General features: G+C 33.6%; 1 protein-coding gene across 2 annotated transcripts; it reads right to left on the bottom strand.

Annotated features, from left to right (window-relative positions):
* Nucleotides 1-26751, bottom strand: LOC120185441 (beta-hexosaminidase 3-like). Of its 2 annotated transcripts, XM_039189655.1 has the most exons (16): nt 26398-26751; nt 26063-26137; nt 24772-24807; nt 24563-24674; nt 24199-24269; nt 23941-24071; nt 23776-23841; nt 22762-22862; nt 22599-22658; nt 21559-21592; nt 20889-20987; nt 20758-20817; nt 20133-20383; nt 19595-19792; nt 11033-11038; nt 1-12 (listed from the first exon to the last, which is right to left on the bottom strand). In XM_039189655.1, exons 1-14 carry the CDS (start codon nt 26731-26733, stop codon nt 19626-19628), a joined length of 1599 nt encoding a protein of 532 aa, XP_039045586.1. In that variant the 5' UTR covers nt 26734-26751; the 3' UTR covers nt 1-12; nt 11033-11038; nt 19595-19625. The 2 variants fall into 2 exon arrangements, with proteins under 2 accessions (XP_039045586.1, XP_039045585.1); XM_039189654.1 differs by lacking the exons at nt 1-12; nt 11033-11038 and having other exon boundaries at nt 19529-19792; nt 26398-26750.
* Nucleotides 26752-26856: the final 105 nt, after the last annotated feature.

The raw sequence follows: 26856 nt of genomic DNA, 5'->3' as shown, positions 1-26856 counted from the left end.
AATAACATATTTGTTCTTTTGTTATTTAGATGTTCTATTAATTTAATTTAAATTTAAATTTAATTCAATAAATCTAATTTTAAACGGTACCACATATCATCATATGATTAAAAGAGAATAAATAAAATTTTATTTTAAGAAGGATCGAACTTGAGAATTGGGGAATTAATTTCACTGTAATCATTGGGCCAAATCCATATTTGATATATATTACCACATTTTAATTGAAAATAAAAAAAGCTCTCATATTTCCCAATTAACTTGGGGTTTATTCTCATGTAGATATATAAAAATTTATTTAATTAGGATAATTAAAAATTAATTGAACATAAAAATATATTAAATTATTTCAAATTTTAAAATTATTTTAAAAATTATATTAAATTATTCTCATGTACTTTGATATAACTTGTACATTTCTATAATAATAAATTTAGGATAACCTATTCTCAAAGTTATTAAATCATTTGTTTGAAAAAAAACCCTAAATTTTCATTTATTGGACCAATATCTTCATGTAGACACTCATTTTCGTCCAATTTTTTATGTGTATTACATATATATATATATATTATATAGTTTAAAAATATTTTTAAAAACATATATATATATAGTTTTGAAAACATGTTTGAAAACATTATATATATTTTTAAAACATTTTGAAAAATATATATATATAGTTTTAAAAATTTTGAAATAAATATGATTAGTTCAGTGATTTATTTGAAAGTATTTCCTAAACGTTGCTAGTAATATTAAAGGAACTAAAGGGTAAAATGGTCATTTGATCATTTAAGGGAATTAAAAATGTGATAGTGGGGATATATATTTTTACACGTGGGAGTGTAGGAAACCAAAAACAATGTTTCCAGAATTTTTCTCCTCCTTTTCTTTGTGCGTGAAGCTCCAGCTCAAAGGTGAGTTTTTAATTAGTTGGTTATTTGTTGAATTAAAAGTTGGGTTATGATTCTTAGGTGATACTTAAGCTTAAGGAAAGCTTAAGTTATCTTAAAGTCAAAAGATAAATGAGTTAGGGAAGATTAAAGATTTGGAGTTCTTGAGTGAATTTCTGGAATGGAGTTGATAAGTTGAACTTGAAGTTAAATTTGACTTGTCTTGAAGTTCATTTGACTTGTCATCAGCTTAATAAGAAGTATTAAGTGTTAGAATTGGATTTGAAACATGTGGAAAATAGGGTATGATTCTTGAAGTTCCTAAAGAGGAGAGGATATTAAGGTTAAAGATGAGATAAATGAATATTAATGAGTTTAAGTATGTATATGTAAGTTAGGAATATGAAAGGGGTTGAAATATGAAGGATTTAATCCAAAAAGAATGAATTTTCGGGTTCAAAAAGAGGATTCTGGGTAGAGTGCATCGATGCTATTCATAGTGCACCGATGCATCAAGGTTAAAACCCAGAAATTATTTGAAGGTGTATCGATGCACAGGTAGTGCATCGATGCACTCTTTTAAAATAAAAACATCGAATGCAATTAGTGTATCGATGCATAAGGCATGCATCGATGCATCCCAGTAATAATACAACATCGAATGCATTTTATGCACCGATGCATCAGTAGTGCATCGATGCATACCTCATTAAAAGATGAAATTGCTCTTAGTCTAAAGAGTGAACATTAGAATATATTAGTTATAATACTGATATAAATCCATGTGTGATTATGTAGATACTAAAAGTAAGCTTGTTCCGGAACAATCGAAGGATTAGAATCGAATCAAAACAAAGCTAAGGTGAGTGCACATTATTTAGTATATGAGGTTCAATGGAAAATAAGACTTGTGATAAGTCTATTTCTAATAGTGAAAAGCATGAATTCATAGAAGTATGTGTTTGTTATGATTTATATGTGTGCATGAGTATATGTGTTATCGATATGATTATGGTAAGTAAAAGGGATAAATGGTGAGGATAATAATAATAATAATAATAAGGATAATGAAATGATAGATATATATGAATATATGTATTGATGTGTTTTTGTATGTATTGTAAGATTATATGTTTATGTGATAACATGATAAGATGACAATGATTTACATGTCATATGAACACCTGAGAAATGTTATGAGCTATATGAAAGAGAAAGTATATGTGATACATGAGGGTGAATCCTATATTTATATGAATATGAACTCATATGAGAATTGACATGAACTACGTGATTACATGTATATGTGAATGAAACCATGAGCTTATATGAATATATAATATGGTTACATGAATATGTAAAAGGATATAAAAGATAATGGCCATGTTATGTGTCATGAGAGCTAGGGGTATAGTTGGCATGCCAAGAGTCGAGGGTTTACCTATGTTCTACGGAACATATGGACAGTTTTACCTATGTATTTTGAGACATATGGACAGTATACCTATGTTCTAAGGAACATATGGACAGTTTACCTAGGTTCTTTGGGACCTATGGACAATTGCTGAGGTTCTTTATGACCTCTAGATAGTTACCGGGGTCTTTGTGACCTCTGGATATGTCTTTCGGGACATTTATATGAGCTGTGGTGACAACATAGTGGTGTATAACCTCAATAGACTCACATATCTACAGTTCTCACAGCTGCACATGTGCTAATAAGAGATAACATTGAATGTAATGTATGTGATGTATATATGTGTTTTGTGATATGAATTATATGATATGATATATTTGTGTCAGTGATTATTGTATATGCTATAAGATATATGATATGAACTTAATTGATCATATAAACAAGAGAATAGAAATATGAAAGGTGCATAGTAAGAATTATTATATGTATATATGGGTGTGATGATTGTATGTGATATGTTAGTAGAAATTGTTCAAGCATGATTACGAGTTGGAGTTTTATTATATGTTTTATGCTCACTAAGTCATCGACTAGCGTGTGATGTTTCACACGTAGGTTCGAGAAGAATATAGAGAGCAATGTGGAGCAAGACATGTCAGTATCTCCTTTACAAAGTTCAGATCAAAAAATATATGTATTTGGCATGTAAATAAAGATTTGAATTCGATATACTCGAATTGGTTTTGTAAAATCTTATGATACTAATTTATGTAAATTAGTCAATTGTATTTAGTAAAAGTTTTAAAATTATTCATTATTTTGTTCAAGTAAAGGTTTTGAAAAATCAATGTGACACCTCGGACTTGTATTCGGGTCGGGTACGGGTTGGGGGTGTTTCATTTAATGGTATCAGAGCTACGGTTTAGCCGATTCTAGGCTTAAATTGAAGTCAGAAGTGTTTTAAAAGTATACATGCCAACATATAGTGAATAATTTCTGATCTGATAGTGTAAGGAGTGTATTGTCTTGCTAATAGAATTAAAATGTTATATTATATTAGATGTATGATCATGAGAGCTTCCAAAGTGAAGCACAAGACAATAGACTGAAGGTAATAGCATTCACCTGCCCTGGCCAGGCAGGGAGAAGAGTGAAAAACCTCAGGAAGTGCATGTATAAACTTAGGGAATGTCTTCACCATGTTGAAGAATATTCTGATGAATTTTCAATTTATACTTCTTTAACTTATAGAATGAATATATTGAATTAGTTGAAAAAGTTAAGAGCACCCGAGTTCAAGGATGGATTTGAGGAAGGTTCTGTTGTTACAGACCTTTGGTTAGATGATATAATAGAAGGTTTTCATTTCTCCAAAGAGGAGAAATTAAATTGAGTAGTTTCGTTACTACTTTGGCAAGTTAGAGTATGGTGGACAATTGTCACCATGAGAATATCAAAATATCAAATGATACAGTGAGAATTTGTAGGAGGGCTCAGAATAAGTGCATCAGTGACAAGTGTATGATATATATATATGAAGTTAGAGTTTATGAATTTGAGGCAGAGGGAAATTGTAATGTGTATGGACAAGAGTATAGTTTGATAAGTAGAGTGAAAGTTTGTGAAACTAATTTGAATGAAAATGATGTTTGCAAGTGATATGTAGAGGGATAGTGCCTAGATTAAAAGAGTGTTATACGTGTTGAAAGGGTTTTTTTTTTAAAAGTGGTTATCGACTTAGTTAGAATCAGTTGTATTTCAAGTTAAAAGATCAAATTGTATGAAAGTCAGACTTACTTAAGTAATAGAGTTTGGTTATGGATAATTAAATGAGAAGTTAAAGATAGATGTGAAGTAAGATATGAAAGTGGAGGAATGGATTAAGTGTTTTGCTAGAGATTAAATAATGTGAAGGATAAGAAGTATTTTAAATGTACCAAGTGAGGTAGATGCTATTTTTTATTTAAGATGGAAAGAGTTAGCGTTTGCTAACAAGATTATGGGACATAATGTATTGGAATTACAAGATTTCAAGATATGGTAGGTTATGATAACCAAATATGAAGCGAATCTGGATACAATTGTATACTGTGATTATAGTAAAGTGATAGAGTGAAGGAAGTGAGGATTTAAATGTTTGAGTAAAACTAAGGATTGATAAGAAGAGTTTAAGTATGGGTACATCAATGATCAGTTTATAAATAAAGGAAGTTAGAATGTTAAGCTTGAATAATGGAAGTGACATGGTGTATGAGATTGAATGTTTATTTGATTAGTTGAGTAAACTATTGTTGAAATAATTCCCGACTGCAAAGAATGTGTATGAATGGTTCGATGAAGGTTTACGTTTTAGATTGGAAGAACCGATGTTGACTAACAGAGTTATAAGATAGTAGTGTATTAAAGTTAAAGGATTAGAAGATGATTTCAGGGTAAGCTAATTATGTATGGTGTGGATTGAGATATGGTTATGTATTTTAATCATTGAAATGAAAAGTAATAAAGGAGACAAGGCATAATAATGTATATGAATGAGAGTATGGGTTCGATAAGTGAATTACATTGGGTTGATTTCAACTAAAATGATGTTTATGATTAATTTAATCTGGACTTACGCCCTAGATTGAAAAGTTGTTACTAATTAGTTGTAATGGCATGGATGTTAGAGTTATAAGCTTTAAAGGAAAAATAAAGTAAGTTAATCAAATGAGATATGAATCCGGATGTGGTTGTGTATGTTGATCATATAGATATGATATAGACAATGAGATAAATATTTTTGTGTTTTAAAGAAAGTTTTGATGGAAGAAAATACAAGCAAGATATGATAAGAATGAGGTTCTGTATAAGTGAAGTTGATTAGTAAAGTTATAAAGATATAATAAAGATTGGTAATCAGAGATGAGTTTAAGTGATAGGAAAAGAGTATGTGAACATGAAAGAAAGATATGATTGGTGTATAAGAAGATTTTGATTTATGAAGGAAATGAAAGGATGAAGTTTAAAGAATCAGATGTGATAAAGGTTATGTTAAGATATAGATTATAAGTTTAACTAGAAGTAAGAAAGGTATGTCAGGTGATATGAGAAATTGTTTAGTTATGCAAAGTGTATGTTTAATCAGTTATGATGAAGATTTAAGGTTATGTTTATTGGTCAAGTGGATGTAGTCAGAGAAATGAAGAAAGATTTATATGTATTAAGGAAGTTTTGGAGTCAGTCAAGTAAGGATGAAATAAAAGTTTGGTTATTCTTGCAAGACAATTGAAGATTGACAAGGAATTTGATTGATTTATGAGTTTGAGTAATAAGAATTAATGTTATTGCCTATTTGATAAGTGACATGATAGGAGATATAAAGTAAAAAGGTAGTCGAATAATTGAAATGATAAGAACCAAGTTATTAATGATGATACAAAAGATTAAGTTCAGAAAGCAGCATGAGAATGTTAGAAGATATGTTCTTCTCAGGATGTGCAGTGAAAATTCGAGGATGAATTTTAAAAGGAGGGGAGATTTGTAACATCCCAAACTATGGGTTAGTGACCAAATTGTAAAGTTTTAGAATTTGGTGACTAAAGTAGAAGAATGGATTAGTTCAGTGATTTATTTGAAAGTATTTTCTAAAAGTTGTTAGTAATTATTAAAGGAACTAAAGGGTAAAATGGTCATTTGATCATTTAAGGGAATTAAAATGTGATAGTGGGGATATATTTTTACACGTGGGAGTGTATGAAACCAAAAACAATGTTTCCAGAATTCTCTTCTCCTCCTTTCTTCTTTGTGCGTGAAGCTCCAGCTCAAAGGTGAGTTTCTTAATTAGTTGGTTATTTGTTGAATTAAAAGTTGGGTTATGATTCTTAGGTGATACTTAAGCTTAAGGAAAGCTTAAGTTATCTTAAAATCAAAAGATAAATGAGTTAGGGAAGATTAAAGATTTGGAGTTCTTGAGTGAATTTTCGAAATGGAGTTGATAAGTTGAACTTGAAGTTAAATTTGACTTGTCATCAGCTTAATTAAGAAGTATTAAGTGTTAGAATTGGATTTGAAACATGTGGAAAATAGGGTATGATTCTTGAAGTTCCTAAAGAGGAGAGTATATTAAGGTTAAAGATGAGATAAATAAATATTAATGAGTTTAAGTATGTATATGTAAGTTACGAATATGAAAGGGGTTGAAATATGAAGGATTTAATCCAAAAAGAATGAATTTTCGGGTTCAAAAAGAGGATTCTGGGCAGAGTGCATCGATGCATATTCATAGTGCACCGATGCATCAAGGTTAAAACCCAGAAATTGTTTGAAGGTGTATCGATGCACAGGTAGTGCATCAATGCACTCTTTTAAAATAAAAACATCGAATGCAATTAGTGTATCGATGCATAAGGCATGCATCGATGCATCCCAATAATAATACAACATCGAATGCATTTTATGCATCGATGCATCAGTAGTGCATCGATGCATACCTTTATTAAAAGATGAAATTGCTCTCTTAGTCTAAAGAGTGAACCATTAGAATATATTAGTTATAATACTAATATAAATCCATGTGTGATTATGTAGATACTAAAAGTAAGCTTGTTCCGGAACAATCGAAGGATTAGAATCGAATCAAAGCAAAGCTAAGGTGAGTGCACATTATTTAGTATATGAGGTTCAAAGGAAAATAAGACTTGCGATAAGTCTATTTCCAATAGTGAAAAACATGAATTCATATAAGTATGTGTTTGTTATGATTTATATGTGTGCATGAATATATGTGTTATCGATATCAATATGGTAAGTAAAAGGGATAAATGGTGAGGATTAGAATAATAATAATAAGGATAATGAAATGATAGATATATGTGAATATATGTATTGATGTGTTTTTGTATGTATTGTAAGATTATATGTTTATGTGATAACATGATAAGATGACAATGATTTACATGTCATATGAACACCTGAGAAATGTTATGAGCTATATGAAAAGAGAAAGTATATGTGATACATGAGGGTGAATCCTATATTTATATGAATATGAACTCATATGAGAATTGACATGAACTACATGATTACATGTATATGTGAATGAAACCATGAGCTTATATGAATATATAATATGGTTACATGAATATGTAAAAGGATATAAAAGATAATGCACATGTTATGTGTCATGAGAGCTAGGGGTATAGTTGGCATGCCAAGAGTCGAGGGTTTACCTATGTTCTACGGAACATATGGACAGTTTTACCTATGTCTTTCGAGACATATGGACAGTATACCTATGTTCTAAGGAACATATGGACAGTTTACCTAGGTTCTTTGGGACCTATGGACAGTTGTCGAGGTTCTTTATGACCTCTGGATAGTTATCGGGTCTTTGTGACCTCTGGATAGGTCCTTCGGGACATTTATATGAACTGTGGTGACAGCATAGTGGTGCATAACCTCAATAGACTCACATATCTACAGTTCTCACAGGTGCACATGGGCTAATAAGAGATAACATTGAATGTAATGTATGTGATGTATATATGTGTTTTGTGATATGAATTATATGATATGATATATTTGTGTCAGTGATTATTGTATATGCTATAAGATATATGATATGAACTTAATTGATCATATAAACAAGAGAATAGAAATATGAAAGGTGCATAGTAGGAATTATTATAGGTATATGTGGGTGTGATGATTGTATATGATATGTTAGTAGAAATTGTTCAAGCATGATTACGAGTTGGAGTTTTATTATATGTTTTATGCCTCACTAAGTCATCGACTTAGCGTGTGATTGTTTCACACGTAGGTTCGAGAAGAATATAGAGAGTAATGTGGAGGAAGACAGGTCAGTATCTCATTTACAAAGTTCAGATCAGAAAATGTATATATTTGGCATGTAAATAAAGATTTGAATTCGATATACTCGAATTGGTTTTGTAAAATCATATGAAACTAATTTATGTAAATTAGTCAATTGTATTTAGTAAAAGTTTTAAAATTATTCATTATTTTGTTCAAGTAAAGGTTTTGAAAAATCAATGTGACACCTCGGACTTGTATTCGGGTCGGGTACGGGTTGGGGGTACTACACACCGCATGGAGAGAACTTACGAGAACACAATGCCAATCACACGCATCAAACGTCGAAACGACCGACCAGTTATCCCAGGACTGACCCATCCTGGGATGGCCGGTCAACCACAGAACACAAGCCACGAATAGATGACCCCAGAATATCCGGGATCACCCCATAAATAACCGGCAACAGCCCCCCAACGGGGCTATACAAATACCACGGAAAAACCATCAACGGAGAGAGACTGAACATCAATAGTACTCACAGAGAGAAACCATCACCACTGCCAATGAGAATATAAGACAACAATACCATATCGAGAGACCAACAGAACATCATCGAACCCAAAACAGCACATAGCCATCATCAAAACCACGGTGAAACACCGAGAAGCACAAATAGCCATTAGCCACAAAAACACAACATCAAGAGCAATAACCAAACATAAACCCAAACGAAACACAATCCCAACACAAAAAAACAATACCAAAAAAGGACAAAAAGACGGAGCCTTTTCTCACCAGAACGAACGAGGAGCGTCATCGAAGGAAAGGCGTCAGAAAACGAAGCATTTTCCTTACAAAAGGTAAAACCCTGAGAACTTTCCCTTAGATCTACGTCATTCGGGGCTTGGTTGTGAGAATCGGATGATGGATTCGGGTTGGGGGTGGAGCGAGGTTTATTTTGAGATAAGGTAATTTTTTTTCAGTCGTCGAAGGGGCGACTAGAACGGCGGCGAGCGGTGGACCGACCTTCTTCTCCGACGATGAGTTGAGAGAGTTTCCAACTCTCTCTCTCTCTTCATTTTCGGGTATTATAACAAATGGGGGTGGTAAGCTTAACTGAGCCTTAGTTTTATATATATATACATTTCAAAACTACGCCGTTTTGTAAAGGGGCTTCCTGCGCATTTTCTCGCCTGGTTAAACTATGCCACTGGTGCTTGTGATTTGTAAACTTTATGATTTGGTCACTAGGATAAGTTTTGGTACTTTCGATTTGGACTTCTAATTTCGCTATGCTTACATTTTGTACATTAATTCTTATTTTTATTTTATTTTTATTTTTATTTTTTTGACCTAGGAATTCGCGCTCGTTTCTATTTAGTCTTCTTTATTTTATTTTTTTATTTTTTCATATTACGTTTTTATTATTAGTATTTCTTTTTTTATTTTGTTATATTTTATTATTCTTCAAAGTTAATTTTTTTATATTTTTATTCATTTTATCATTTTTTTTATTTTTTTCTCTTCGTTATTCTGTTATTATTTTTTATTTGTTTAATATATTTTTTATTTATATTTATATTTATATATTTTCTATTTATTTTCTATTTCTCTTTTGATTCATTATCTTAGTTTTTCCTTCTTTGATGTATTTTTACATTTTCTTTTTTATTTATGATATTTTTCTTATTTTATGCTTTTTATTTTTTTTTCTTTTTAATTCATTTAACATTTATGTATTATTTGTCGTCTAATATTTTTCTCCTCTTTTTTAGAAATCCAATCAATCAGAGGTAAGCAATTCGAATCGAGTAAATTAAATTTATATTTAAATTTTTAATTTTTGCAAACAAAGACAACCGGCAAATTAATTGGTATCGAAAGGGCGGTTCAAGGGTGCTAGTCCTTCCTTGACCGTAACCGACTCCCGAACCCGACACGTTTCTGGTATGCCGCAGATCAGGTAAGATGGTGTCCGACCCACCTAAATTTGCTTTAAAATGGTCAGTGGCGATTCTAATTCGTTTAATCCAAGTCAAAGCCCAATTTCGGGCCCAACCGAAAGGCGGTTTCGACAGCTTGGCGACTCTACTGCGGACAGGTAAGTGAGTCACGCCAGAATTAATTCTCGGTTGTTTTTTTTATGTGAAAACAGTAAATTTAAATTTATTTATTCGATTTGAATTATTTACCTTTGATTATTTTTCAAATAAATAGTTGCACTGATATTTTTTTCAATGATTTCATATTTCTGAAAAGTTTCTATCTCTGGCTCTATACCCAAACTCCGAACCCTTTTTAAGTAGGGGTGAAAGTGATGCCTTCGTGAGAATTTATTCTTCGCACATGACTAAGGGTCTAGCAAACCCAAAGGGGCACCGGCAAGGAGAACTCAAGTACCTTTTTTAAAACCTAAACCGGGAGAGTACAAAGAATTAGAGCCCACCCCAAAACCTCATTCCAAACCCTAGGCTGCTTTGATTTTATTTCCTGCTTTACTTTCTGTTCAAAGCATGTGAACTAGACAAATATGCGGTTTAGGATTTGTTTGAAATTAGCATGCAGGATATAAATCATGTCCGGGTAGGAATACTAAGCATGTTCGGGTAGATATCATGTGGGGTATGACTTTTATTTTTCATTATTATTTTTACCTCACTAACTCTTTTATTTTTTCTCTTTCATTTTATTTTCATCACTTGCATCATTTAAAAGAGGTGTTGATCCACCAAAAACGTGTTTGTTAAACATGAATAATCTGCATTAATGGACAAAGGGTTTGTAATACAAGAGATGAAAATGCAGAGGACAATCTACAAGGCGACTATTTGTCATATTCAATCCAGGAGACGTGGTACCCACAATTGAAGAGTATATCACTCTGTTGCATTATAAAGGACTCAGAATGAACTGGGTCTACATCAAGCACAATGAAAGTCTATATTTGAAGAACTGACTGGCAAAGGTTGCAGAGCAAAATGAGGAAAAGGTTACAGACCCGGACGTTTCTTTCGAAAACTACGAGAACAAGATAATGAAACCCTAGCTAAGTTGAATGCCATTGCTAACGAATTCAAGAAGTAAACTTTGGATAGTTTCTATCGATGGAGGGCTCCAATGGTGTTACCGTTAGGGAACAAACTCAACAGAGAGTGGAAGCTGGAGGTGCAGTCCTTTAAGACTTTTTTTTGGGAAAATAACTCGTCATTTTCACGGTTCATCCAGAGAAGCTAGAGTGATTTGACAGGTTATTCAACCAACATGTCAGAAGCTGTCAGAATATTTGTCTCTTAAAAGATAAAACACTTTTGTCCCCAATAAGGATTATTTCTAATAATATACACATTTTTTGGATTAATGCCTCGAACATTGCATGCATTATGTATCTAGACATATTTTGCATTTTGTTATTTTTCTGTACATTCGCATTAACTGACATATACATGTCTCATCAAAAGGAACACATACTGGATACACCACCTCAAGCATTGGACACACCCCATCTGCATAACACTCGCCTGAAAAAGAAGAAGATGGAATCAAGAATCGAGAAAATCGAGGAGAGCATGGCCAAATTGCAGAAAAAACTTGAAGATAAGATAAACCAAAGTAATATGAGTACTCTGAATACAATTATGAAAAATCAAGAGTCCTTGGTCGATCAAATTGTGGCCAAGTTGTCTGGTCTACAGTAAGCGAGTGCACCTGGGGTAGGTTCATCGGAAGGGGTAGCTAAGTCACCTACCCCACGAGTGATTATCGCACCTAGAATCATACCCGAACTTCAAGATGACTTATCCACTGCAAAAGTAAAAACCCCATATACTGTAGAGGTACAAACTGTTATATTTAACTCTAAGAACAATCTGGGTTATTACCATGTACCGGATTTGGACGAAGAGGACAAAGCGAAGAAGGTGGAGGAAAAATCAAACAATTAGAGGACCAAATGCAGGTAGTCAAAGGAGACAATGACTATCATGAAATCGATGTCACGGAACTTAGTATAGTCCCAGACTTGGTTCTTCCTCCGAAATTTAAGTCCCTGGAATTCGAGAAGTTTGACGGGAACAGTTGTCCATCCACCCACGTCACCATGTTCTGCCGAAAGATGATAGGATATGGAGGAAACGACCAACTCCTGATCCACTGCTTCCAGGAGAGTCTGTCGGGCTCAGTCATTCGGTGGTACAACCAGTTAAGTCGATCAAATATCAAGACCTAGAAGGACATGGCCAAGTCATTTCTGGAACAATACAAGCATGTCAATGACATAAGGCCATGTCGAGTTATGCTACAAAGCATGGAAAAGAAGCATAACGAGAGTTTCAGGCAATACGCACAAAAATAGAGGGACTTGGCTATGCAAGTTCATCCACCGTTAGATGAAAAGGAAACCCGAAAGCTCTTCGTACAGACCCTGAAGGCTCCATACTTTGGGCACCTAGTTGTGATCACATCAGGAAGCTTTTCAGACTTGGTTATGGCCGGAGAAATGATCGAGTCAGCCATAAAGCAAGGCAAAATTAAGGATGGGGAGGCCAATAGAAAACCTCCTATGCGAGAGCGAGATTGATAGATTAACAACATCAACCATGTCAGTAAAGGTGTTACAATCTCCAAACTGAAGTACCATCAGGTACTTTTAAACAAGATTCCAGAGAACCAATGAGGGAAAGAGAACATTTCGACCCTATTCCCATGACCTACAAAGAGCTATACCATCAACTTCTTGACACCCATGTAGTGTCACAATACTCGGTGGAACCCATGAAGCCCCCATACCCCAAGTGGTATGATGAGAATGCACATTGTGAATATCACGGCAGTGTCCCAGGGCACACAATTGAGAACTGTTACGCATTCAAGAGAGTCGTATAGAAGATGCGTAACCAGAACTGGATCGACTTCAACAACTTGGGGGCATCCAAGTGAGGAAGAACATTTCATCATTTGAGACATTTTGTTTGAATTTGTTTTTTTCTCTCAAGTTTGTGTAAGGACATTTGAATAAATTTATGTTACTTTAAAGATGTTAAGCAATGAATCATATTTGCAAACTTGCAATTCTTTGAATATCATTTGAATTAAGAAACTTTGTAAATGGTTCAAAGTTACAGATCTTTGGCGGAGTAACATGATTTAAAACAAGGACTTTGGCCTTACCCAAAATATACACTCAAATACCGTACCATGCTCTTGCAATTAACCAATACAACCATTTCATTTCATAAGGTGCGGACAACATGGAGCATCCTTTTGCATTTGACATTACTATGTTTTTTATCTAAGACGTTCAGTGATGATAACGATCTTCACAGATGGAATAGTCGAGTAGGTGAATATAGTTTAGGTCAGTTGCTTGGAAATTAAACTCTAAAGATGAGATTCCTTGACTTTAAAAAACACCTAGAGTATAACAGGTTCTTCTTGAATATCTTAAGAAATTAAATCCGAAAAACTGAGCTATTCCTCTAAGGCAATCGGTTATAGAAGAAACTCGAAAGCCCTGGCTTTATGAATAGATTGCGTTCAAACCATGACATTGCTCAGACACTTGGCAACTCGGTGTTTGCTCCACTGCTATTCTCAGGCTGAAGACTTTGTGATGAGATGAACCCTTCAGTTAACCTGATAAAAGTGATTATAATATTAAGTTTTCCCTCTAAAGCAATCAGTTAAACGGCCCGGCTTTATGGATTCAGCTAGCCAGATAACGGAAAATTAAATCAAATTTATCTAAGCAAAAAATATTTGATAATGATGGACTAAGGGAGTTAAGGAATACCTGTTATAGTCAATTACACACGAGAACTCAAGAATTTCATTTTTAGACCGATATTTTTTGCACTGTCTTTGTTAGAGGAGCATACAATGCTTGAACAAATAGAAGATTTCAGAGGACCGAAATAAAAGGTCTAATAATCGATCATGCTAGTTGCGTCATTTTATCTGCACCCAATTGAAATACCAAAGCATATTGCGATATTTCAAAAAAATGACATTTTGGGTTACCGAAACCTTAGAAAATGAGGCAAACCTAAAGGCAACTCATCCATTTGAACATTTGTCAAAGAGCTGTAACTCTGAAAGCATCAAAAGAGCTCTTGATTCCTTTGATATTCTTTGAACTCACATTTACAATTTGATTTAATTGTGAATAATATTTTACATCATTTTTATCATTTTTCCTTCTAAAACAAGAAAAAGGAGAAAAATATTTTCAAACAGAAAAGTCTCAAATATGAAGGGTTTGTAAAGCCCAAGCTTGAAAAAATGATGGGGCACGATCGATTCCAGGGACCAGATTGGCAGACGAAACACGGGACTCCAGTCCAAGAGATAAAACATAATTCATTCATGTTGCATGCATCTTAGACATACCTAGGTGCATCACATTCATCATTTTAGCATATAAGATTTTTGCAGCTTTTAGAGTCAAGTTTCGACTTCAGGATGAAGGATACCCGATTCGCAAGTGCCTTTAAAGAACAATGGTGGTTGCTTAACTCAGCAGTGAGAAGCTACACCTTAACCGACTTGACATATCTACAGATCTCAGAACCAATTTCAGATAGGTTCGAGAACCAATGTAGATCAAATCCAGTTCAGCTCAACTCAACAATGAGCAGCATGTTTCCAGTTAATGTCTTCAAGCCAGATTTCAATTCCACAACGGAAGATATCCGGCTGTCAGAATTTATTAGTGGGCTTTCCGTAAAAGGGGAGTCATTCAAAGATCGTCTCATTTGGTTCAGACTCGCTCAAAGGAACCACCTGAAGAACTATGACCGACTTAGACCTGTGAAGGGAAGGCATTTTTTTAAAGACAACATTTGCAGCGTAACTCAAGGCTAGAAGGGTTATCTGCCAACAAAGACCTTCGAGATCGACTACGCTTAGCTCCAAGGCACATTATTTGCAGCATAGCTTAAGTCGAGAAGGGCTATCTGCCGAAGACCCTCGAGTTCGATTACACTCAGCTTCGAGGGAACATCATTTACAGTATAACTCAAGGCTAAAAGGGTTATCTGTAACCAAAGACCTTTGAGTTTGACTACGCTCAGCTGTAAGGCACATCATTTGCAGCATAGCTTAAGTCGAGAAGGGCTATCTTCCAAAGACCCTCGAGTTTGATTATACTTAGCTTCGAGGGCACATCATTTACAGCATAGCTTAAGTCGAGAAGGGCTATCTGCCAAAGACCCTCGAGTTCGATTACACTCAGCTTCGAGGGCATATCATTTACAGCATAACTCAAGGCTAAAAGGGTTATCTGTCACCAAAAGACCTTCGAGTTCGACTACGCTCAGCTCCAAGGCATATCATTTACAGTATAACTTAAGTCGAGAAGGGTTATCTGCCAACCAAAGACCTTCGAGTTCAACTACGCTCAGCTCCAAGGCACATCATTTGCAGCATAACGCAAGGCTAGAAGAGTTATCTGCCAATAAAAGACCTTTGAGTTCGACTACGCTCAGCTCCAGGGCATATCATTTATAGCATAGCTCAAGGCAAGAAGGGCTATCTGTCAATAAATTGTCGAGTTTGATTCCATCCAGCTCGATGGCACCTCAAACACACTACCATCCGGCTGTAATCGAGGTTTTTCAAGTCGAGAAGAAGACTTGGGTTAGCCGTGCCTTGGTGACAAAAAAACCAATTTCCGACAGCATAACTTAAGTTGAGAAGAGCTATCTGTCAATGAAGACTTTTCTAGATTCGATTTCATTCAGCTCAAATGTCTATCAACCACATGGTGGAATCAAAGAATTATTTTTCAGTCGAATTTTCCAACCAAGGTCTTTAAACCGAGAAGAAGACCGATGGGCAACGAGAAGTCGCATTCTAATTCAAATTTCGAACTACGGCTTCAATCTCATATCAAGATGAACTTGACTTTACAACGGAGGAGTCATCCGCAATATAATTCAACAGGGAGTTATTCTTTTAGAGTCAATTTTTTAACTCACCCGAACGAAAATTTGAGTCTTTTTGTCTTTGTCCTATTTTTTGTTCTACGAAAAAGGACAAAGAGGGGTAGCTGTAGAAACTCATTTTCGTCCCATTTGTTTTATGTGTTTATATATATATATATATATACACACACACACACACATATATATATATATATTATAGTTTAAAAACATTTTTAAAAACATATATAATATATAGTTTTGAAAACATGTTTGAAAACATTTATATATTATATAGTTTTTAAAACATTTTGAAAATAAATATAATATATAGTTTTAAAAACATTTTTAAAAATATATATATTATATAGTTTTTAAAACATTTTGAAAAATATATATTATAAAGTTTTTAAAACATTTTTGAAAAATATATATTATATAGTTTTAAAAAAAAAATTGAAAATAAATATAATATATAGTTTTTAAAATATTTTTAAGAATATATATTATATAGGTTTTTGAAAATATTTTTATTTTATTATTATTATTATTATTATTATTTATTTCCTTTTCTATTTTATTTTATTTTATTAACTTTATTTTATTTTTCTTTTCAGGTCCAATGTCAAGGCTCGGGTCTATGCCCAACCGAGCCTGCAAGCCTGGCCCAACAAGCAGGCCCGGTGGGAGGTCTAAATGGGAATTAGGGTTCACAAGACAGTAAGCATAGCATCGCATGGAGAGAACTTATGAGAACACAATGCCAATCATATGCATCAAACGTCGAAACGACCGACCGGTTATCCCGGGACTGACCCATCTCGGGATGGCCGGTCAACCACAGAACGCAAGCCACGAAGAGATGACCCCAGAATATCCGGGATCACCCCAGAAATAACCGGTAACAACCCCCCAACGGGGCTATACAAATACCACGGAACAACCATCAACGGGGAGAGACTGAACATCAACAATACTCACAGAGAGAAACCATCACCACTGCCAACGAGAACAGAAGACAATAATACTATATCGAGAGACCAACATAACATCATCGAACCCAAAACAGCACATAGCCATCATTAAAACCATGGTGAAACACCGAGAAGCACAAATAGGCATTAGCCACTAAAACACAACATCAAGAGAAATAACCAAACATAAACCCAAACGAAACACAACCCCAACACAACAAAACAGTACCAAAAAAGGACAAAAAATCGGAGCCTTTTCTCACCAGAACGAACGAGGAGCGTCATCGGAGGAAAGGCGTCGGAAAACGAAGAGTTTTCCTTACAAAAGGTAAAAGCCCGAGAACTTTTCCCTTAGATCTACGTTATTCGGGGATTGGTTGTTAGAATCGGATGGTGAATTCGGGTTGGGGGTGGAGCGAGGTTTATTTTGAGATAAGGTAACTTTTTTTCGACCGCTGGAGGGAGGCCAGAACGGTGGCGAGCGGTGGACCGACCTTCTTCTCCGGCAAGGAGTTGAGAAAGTTTCCAACTCTCTCTTTCCCTTCATTTTCGGGTATTATAATAAATGGAGGTGGTAAGGCTTAACTGAGCCTTAGTTATATATATATATATATATATATTTCAAAACTACATCGTTTTGTAAAGGGGCTTCCTGCGCATTTTCTCGCCCGGTTAAACTATGCCACTGGTGCTTGTGATTTGTAAATTTTATGATTTGGTCACTGGGATAAGTTTTGGTACTTTCGATTTGGACTTCTAATTTCGCTATGCTTATATTTTGGTCATTAATTCTTATTTTTATTTTTATTTTTATTGACCTAGGAATTCACGCTCATTTCAATTTAGTCTTCTTTATTTATTTTTTTTATTTTTTCATATTACATTTTTATTATTAGTATTTCTTTTTTTTTTTTTTATATTTTATTATTCTTCAAAGTTAACTTTTTTATATTTTTATTCATTTTTATTTTTTTCTCTTCGTTATTCTGTTATTATTTTTTATTTGTTTAATATATTTTTTATATATTTATATTTATATATTTTCTATTTATTTTCTATTTCTCTTTTGATTCGTTATCTTAGTTTTTTCCTTCTTTGATGTATTGTTACATTTTCTTTTTTATTTATGATATTTTTCTTATTTTATGCTTTTTATTTTTTTCTTTTTAATTCATTTAACATTTATATATTATTTGTCGTCTAATATTTTTCTCCTCTTTTTTAGAAATCCAATCAATCAGATGTAAGCAATTCGAATCGAGTAATTTAAATTTTAATTTAAATATTTTATTTTCGCAAACAAAGACAACCGGTAAATTAATTGGTACCGAAAGAGCGGTTCAAGGGTGCTAGTCCTTCCTTGACCGTAACCGACTCCCGAACCCGACACGTTTCTGGTATGCCGCAGATCAGGTAAGATGGTGTCCGACCCACCTAAATTCGCTTTAAAATGGTCGGTGGCGACTCCAATTCATTTAATCCAAGCCAAATCCCAATTTCGGACCCAACCGAAAGGCGGTTCTGACACTTCCCAATAGTTTTTTTAGAAAAATACCCCTAAACTGTAAACGTAAGATAACATCACGTCTTACAAAACGTGTTAATAAACCTCACGTTTTATTGAACACGAGACCTATCAACTTTTTAGATAAACTAACTTTTTATTGATAACAAATAAATGCATGAAACTCTCTTTTTATAAAATATGAGATCTAATATCACTTTTTGTAGAATACGATGTCATTCTATGTGAACAGTTTGGCGGTATTTTCTAAAGAAAATTCTGTTTGAGAAGTATTAGTCCAATAAATGAAATTTTAGGGGTTTTATTATATAATAACGCCAATTCTATTTTTATTACAAAATTATAAATTTTATTAACTAGGACAATGTAATATTAATAAAATTATTGTCATGACATTTATTATATAACAATTCATTGCATCCTCATTACTTATAAATTCTACCAATTTAGTTAAAAATAAGATAATGAATACATTTGATCCTCATTACATAAAAATTACATCAATCTGATCTTAATTTTAATTAAAGACGTTGCAATAAATTTAATACTTTAATAAATTTAATTGGGATAATATCACATTTTATCCTCATTACTTGCACAATACATCAATTTGATCATAATTTTATATTTATATACAAATTTACTTCTACTGTATAATTGAAGCATATATTTATTAAAAATTAGAAATTAAAATGTTTATATATATATAAATGTTGAAGTATGTTTATATGTAAATATAAAATTTTAAAATCATTAATTAAATTTAATTCAATTGTTATTATTATTATTATTATTATAAAATATTATATTAAACACGATTCAATCTTAATATATTTTTTGTCAAATAAAACTTTGGAGGCCAACTAAAACATTCTTTTAAAGGAAATGGAGTAGGGGTTATCCAGTGAATTGGTGTTAATTGAAAACTTGATATATTAAATCCTTTTCCACTCCACCCAAGATTCAATGGGCATATAAGAACAACATTTGCAGACTGATCTATTGATGAAATTATCTAGCCTTTTACTAGAAGCATCTATCATGTAAGAGGCATAAAAATGGTTCAAATGACCTGGTAATCATCACTAGAAGTGATTTAACAAATTATTGCGTATAGCAAGAACCTGGATCTAAGGGGGCGGCGCGGCCGCTTCCGGCTAACGGAGCAGCAGCAATTCCTCTTTGATTCAGTAAACACCTAAAGGTTGCCAACCTTCCAGTTGCTTCTCTTGGATTCTTAGCCAGCTTGTCAAAGGGTGTCCATAATCGCTCTGCAATTCAGATTGAAACAGCGCGAAGGAGAAAGAAAAATGTGATTAATGGGATGAAAACTCGATATCAACAGAATATTGCCACCAATGAGGTTGAAACACAGTTTTTAGATAGTATTATTACCCATTTATTTCTCTAATCTAGTAAACTTCACAACCTGTTTATGGACAAACAAAAATAGTAGGTTGAATGTGTTCCATGATTTTACTTTCATCATGGGAGCTCTAGATTCTGACCTAATAATTCCAACTTCAGTACTTTTGGGTATTAGTATGTTGTATTTAACAAGAACACCATGATTTGCATGTAATCTAATGTTAATATAATTATATTAAGTACCTGCAGCTGCAGCTGCACGTGGCCAGATGGTTTGTTCAATATCAGAACCATCAGCAGTTTCACCCCACATGCATACCTCCCCTCCAATCACTAGTTTCTGTTGCTTTGAGTTTGTAATATTTGTGAGTGGCTCATTTATGTAGAATTCCTGCCATGGAGTGTCCAAGTGGTCCAAGTACCATCTGTCCTGGTTGCTTACAATACATCTTAATCCAGATTCAACTACTCGTTGAGCGACACCAACTCCAAGCCTGCCAAAGAAATATTAAACAATATAACTTTAATGACTAGAAAGGTAGACAGTTCAATTCAACTTTTTCATGTCTTTTAGCAGTAAGAAACCATGTTATTCTAAATTTTAATTATGAAGTGATAAATTCCATTAGAATATATTTTAATGCTAGGAGTTTATTTTGTCTTCTAAAACCTTCTCAGCCCTTAGCCTACTTTAATATTCAAGTGTGGAATTATAGGTTACTTCCCCGTAACAGAGGAGAAAAAAAAGATGCAGCATTTGCTTTGAATTTTCTAAAAGCTCGCTTTGCAAAAGGAAACAACGTCATGCCTAAAGAATATTATAATGCATAAATTTTCTAGGTTTTGAGTGACAGAGAGTAGAAGGTACCAATTGTGAACGACAGTCTTCCGGCTCAGTTTACTGCCAAAGTCATTGAAAGTCTCCTCCCTGTGATACTATATGTGAATAGGTTGTATAATATTGTTGTTTGACTAAATAGCTCTTGTATAGGATGATACCAGTTAACAATTTCATATCCATGGGATAAAGCTATATTTTGTGCTCTCAAGACAAAGTACTCATACGCTTGAGATTCATTCATACGATGCCTTTTTAACCTGCAAACCAGGCAGAAGGTAAGAGGTGTGGTATGGTAGATATAATAGATTTCAGGAACACAATAATATCATGCCATGTTGATCAGAAGGAACTAAATAAGTATAGAAGCATGACTTTCATGTACTATTTACATGAAATAACAGAACAATAACTAATTTTCAGTAGTGGCAGTATTAAGTGATGCTGACTGCTGAGAGCATCAAAGGAATGGCAAAGGAAATTGATGAAATAGATAATTTTATAAGAGCAGAAAACTAAATCTGTTCTAAGTAGCTGAAGGCAACTAAGATCATGTTACATCAAAAGCCACTAAAAAGCAAGGGAACATGGAAGCTTCTCTTTCAACCAGTCAATGGCATCGTAAACTTTCCTAGGTGACAAGCTAATGCTTCCTCTTCCCTAAGAATAGGACATGGATGTTACTCACAATAACAATAAGCAGGAAAGGTATTTGAAAAAGAATGATAGTAACATTTCCATAAATTTTGTAACAAGGAATAAGCCAATACATCGAATAAACATTCATTTTCATTCAATGGTGTGGCAAATCAAAACACAAAGACTTCTTACCATTTGCTTATACGAGGAGTTGTGGTCCAACAAGCTGAATTAGAAAATCAAGAGGTTGAGTCAAATAATAACTCAGATTGATAAGATATAAATTTAAACTTCAAACTATACATAAAATTTCCTAAAGAATAATGTTTAGAAAATACTGAATAGGTCTACATGATATGAGACTCTTGCCCTCTTTCATAAACTATGTTATAGAGACAATTAGTTTGATATTGATACGATGAATCAGAGATCTTCAATAAAGACAAGAAGCCTTGGAAACTATTTTACCTTTTAGATAAAGAAACAACTTCAAGAAATGCCTAAAAGACGAGAGTTTGGAGCATACAACAGAACAAGTGATGACCATTCAAGGAAATGTAAGGTACTTCGGATATTGTGTGTTTGTTGGAGGAAATTTGATTTCATGGAAGAGAAAGAAACATAATGTGATCTCACAATCCAGTGCAGAAGGTGAATATAGAGCTATGGCCAAGTTTGTGTGTGAAATCGTATGGGTATATCAGCCCCTCAATGAAATGGGAATTAAGGTTTCAGTAACTGCAAAGCTATGGTGTTATAATCAAGTTGCGCCTCACATTGCTTCTAATTCAGTCTTTCATGAACGAACGAAACACATTGAGGTTGATTGTCATTTCATTCACAAAAAGATCTAACAAGGTTTGATTTCTACTGACTGTGAAAACTGGAGAACAACTAGGAGATATTTGCACAAAGCCTATTAACACGGTCTGGCTTGATTATCTATGTAACAAGATGGGTATTATTAATATCTACGCTCCAACTTGAGGGAGAGTGTTACAGATTTATAGCCTAATTAATTAGGGTTGATATATATTGTATTTAATGTATGATATTACATAGTTAATGTAGGATATTACTTTACTTATTATATGACCTTTATATATGTCTATATACCCATAATGTTGATGAATAAAATACAAGAAAATATTCTCTTTCTAATATTTTTACTGCATGATATATCTATAGTAATATACAAGTAGGAATTATAAGATGGTGCGGTTTTAACTTACTAGTATTAACTTCATCACCTCCCAAGTGAACAAATTTGAAGTTAAAAATCTTGCTGAAATCTGAAACGAGAATTCCATTTACATTTTGTAAATAAAGGAAAGAAAAAATTGCAGCCATTTCTTGATAGAGATAATGGCATCAAGGTGGAAGTAAGGAGCTCACCTGAAAGAATTCCATCTATTACTTTAAATGTGAATTCATTGCTGACATCAAGAGGCTGTTGACAGTTCTTAGATGGCCATAAAGAAGGATATCCAACCCCCCTAAAGAATTCATAGCTTGTTTAGTCAAAAAATTTAGGACAAGGTCAAAAGTACATAATTTTTGGCATGCATCCATCTTGAGTTCAATTCTGCAATATCTATCTGCAGTTGAGTGCATTTGATCACAGGTATTATTGTATATATTAAATATGCAAGACTGGTTATTTATGATAATTTGGGTCTTTCTGCTGGCAAACAGTCCTTTAATGGCCATAGAGAAGGATAACCATTTCTCTTAAAGAATTAGAACACGACTACTCAGAAACATTTTAGGACAAGGCCAATAAATTGCATTTAAATTTTTTTACGCACATCCTGATTCCTGACTTCAAGTTTGCAGTATTATCTGTGCTTGTTGCGTGTATTCTATAATGGGAATTCTAGTATATGTTAAGCATGGAAGACCTATTTATGATAATTTAGGTCCTTATAACCACATAGATAGTCAATTATTGCACACAATTTGTGTGGCATGTCCTGGTTTTAGAATTTCCTTCAATGTTAAGGCTACACCACAACCTTCTATTCCTTTTACTTCTAGAAAAGACAAAACCATGCAGTTCAGCTGTTACCCAGAATTTCGTCAATTTGTCCTCTGAAGTTTTTAAAACCTTCTCCACCCAATAGACCTATGTTGAGATAATCATTGTTAAAAGTACAAGCCTAGAGGTGACTAATTATCATAAAGCTTAATTTTACGTTTTACAACATTCAGTCGCTAAACATATAAAAACAATATGATACTTCCATCATCAATTTAAAGAGCAGTAGCTGCAATTTCCAGATAACGTTAATGGCAGGCAAAAAAAATTTAGCATCTTCATCTACTATAAAATATTGCCTATTTGCAAAAGAAAGCATGTTACTAATAACAATAAAAATTTACTATAGGAATGGAGAAAGCATATTGTACCATGAAAGAGCATGTCCCGGAACATCAATTTCGGCCAATACACTTATTCCTCTTTTTTGGGCATAACTGCATAGATTAAAAGTAAACAGATCAAAAAGAGTTGGAGTACTCAAAATAGTAATTATCATTGAATACATGTGATAGAGAAAAAGGAGAACAACATGCCTCACAACTTCAGCTGCATCGGCCGCTGAATATCGCTCTGAGGGTGAATAAGCACCATCCCACAGTTTAGGGTATGAAGGTATCTCGAAAGGGAAAGATTGTGTATCTACAATGTGCCAATGCAATACATTCTGTGTGAAAGCAAGAAAGAGTTACGGCTTATGGGCTAAGTTGCATTAAACATATCAATCCACTAGGTCAGAACAATGAGGAGAAAAGAATACTTCAGCTGAAAATTGTTATTAATGCACTCCTTACCAGCTTTGCATAGGACATAGAATCAATGACCTTCTTTATAACTGTCATCGGTAAATAGTGACGAGACGTATCTGCACCAATGATATCAAAAAGTCTTTATCATTATTTTGAAACAGAAGGCAGAAACAGAGATAAAAATATTATTCTATCATCATTTTATTTTCTTCCCCCTTTCATTTTGGTTGCTGAGAATGTAGAATGCATAAACAGGCAATAAAACAATACATTTTGATAATACATAACAGCTAAAGCAATAGCAACATGAAGTCCCTAATTTTCAACGCAAGTCAAAGATAGATCTCTAAACATTGTATTTTCACAGGAAACCAACATCATTACATGTCTTAGAAGCTAAGTGCCTCACCAATTAAGAGGCCTCGATAAGAAAACCTTGGCTGATCAATAATAGTCCATGGTGACATGTGAACTTCAAGGACCCTCCTTGTAATGCTAAAATAACATAATTGGCTGAATGTCTGCACAATTGTACAACAAGGTACAAATTCTAAGAATTTTGTAATTTACAATATAGTATAATGACAACTTGGAAATTAGAATTATACTGGTACTGACCTGAAGCCCATGTAAAGCACCATAAACTGTCTTAGCCTGCATAAATTGGTTATAAGATTAGCAGTTAAAAGCCGGAATAAACTAGTATAATATAATGTGAGGAAATTTTGCTCCAACTCCAACAGATAACACCCATCAGTATTCCTTTTTTTCTTTTCAATTTGCCACTCTTGAAAGAAAAAAATAAAGAAAAGTAACTCGAAGGCATATATCTTCCAAAAACAGACCCTGAAGCTGGTATATAAGTTTAGGTTAGGTTCGAATGTATTGAGCCTGTTGTGCTAATGGATGCTATTGGAATTTAATGAATTTACCTTTTCAAAAAAAAAAGTTAAGGTTAGGTAATGTTATATGGAATGATGAATTAGCAATCGCACAAAAGTCAAATTTGTTTGAGGTAGCAATGAAAGTCCTTAGAAGATCAAACTAAAACTCAACAACTACATTACTTGGAACATGGAAGTAAAATAAAATAAAATATAAAAGCAGGCATTTCTTGACAGCTTAAACTTTCAGATTATTGGTCACCCAACTTACATAATGAAAGGTTTTGAAGGAAACAACTTTGTTGGAATGGCTTGGCCTTGTTTGGTTGACGCTTATTTCAGTTCTTTTTATTTGCCAAAACATAAGTCAAAGTTCACTATAGATAGAGAGGTATATATGAATAAATATATGGTCAAAACTTTACCTTTCTTAATTAAAATTCAAATTTAAATAAAAGAATAATTTTAATGTACTTTGATCAAACTAAGAAGTAGGGGTAAGTAAAATACGATTCGACTAAAAAAATCGAATTTTTTTAGTCGATTCAAAAAAATAGAATTTTTTGACTCACTCTATGCTAAAAAGCTCGACTCAATTTAACTTGACTCGTAATTGCATAACCTAGACTCGAAACAATTTCAAATTCTAGTTGAGTTATAAAATAAAAGTCGAATAACTCGAAAATTTTAGTAATTAGTGGATCGATTTTCAAGTTTGAGTCGAGTCCCTCATGCATAATATAGGCATATCATGCATATAGAAAATCGTTTAAATTTGAATCAAATAGTACCATAACATGATAAATATTTACAATTATATTTAAATAAAAACTCGAATAACTCAAATCGACTCTACTCAAATTTCATAAACTCGACTTGAAAACATTTCAAATAAAATTTGAGTTATAAATTAAGAATCTAAACTCGAATTAAAGCACACGTCCTACCATAAAAGTTTTGAAATTTCAAGACAAGAAGAAAAATTAATGAATAACTTATCTAGAAATAGGATTTGCTCGGTGTACCTCAAGATGGGCATAACCCGGTTTTTCCGGCGATGGAACCATTAATTTGTAGGATTCATCGGTGCCGTATTGTAGCTGCAATCAAAATCTCAAATGAATTTCCACATTCAAATCGATGACTCCCACGACGTTTTCAGAACATTTAACTTCTCTATCCGAATTTTTAGAATGAAGTTTAAAAATTTGTTTTCGACACTCCACATTCCCAATTAAACCAAACGACTTTGATTTTTGTTTTTGTTTTTGAACATATGACATTCTCAAAGCTTTATTTTTTTCTGTCATTTTCTGGGGAAAAAACACACACACGCAAATTGAGAGAGTAAAAGAGGAACCTCTTCGTTTGGAGATGAAACAACGATATGCAGACCTTGGAGAAGAGATGAACGATCGAAAGCAGAGAAATTGGCATCGATAACGTGATCCAGTTTGATGACAGCAAGCATCCTGTCGAATGCGTCTTTGAGTATTTGAGAGTCGTGGTTCGAGGAGAGCCCGAAATCGCCGGCCAAGTAAAGGTGGGCGTTGCCGTAACTCACCGACGCCGGCATTGGCCATACCTTCACCTTACTATTCTCACTCGCGCCGCTCACTGCTAACCCATTGCCCAACACTAGCGCCGCCGCCGCAACGACATAAAACAACGATTCGCTTACTACCATTTTCCCCATATTTCTCTCCTCTGTCCCAAGTGATTTTGATATTTGCAAATCGCTATTTATAAGCAGGCAACTAAGCTACCCACTTGGAGATTAAGCTTTAGATTATTTCCATTCTTTTGTCAGTTTTATGTT

This window comes from Hibiscus syriacus, unplaced genomic scaffold (assembly GCF_006381635.1).
Source record: "Hibiscus syriacus cultivar Baekdansim isolate YM2019G1 unplaced genomic scaffold, ASM638163v2 tig00113123_pilon, whole genome shotgun sequence".
Lineage (NCBI taxonomy): Eukaryota > Viridiplantae > Streptophyta > Magnoliopsida > Malvales > Malvaceae > Hibiscus > Hibiscus syriacus.
The sequence above is the reverse complement of the archived record's forward strand: the minus strand, read 5'-3'. Positions and strand labels throughout refer to the sequence as shown.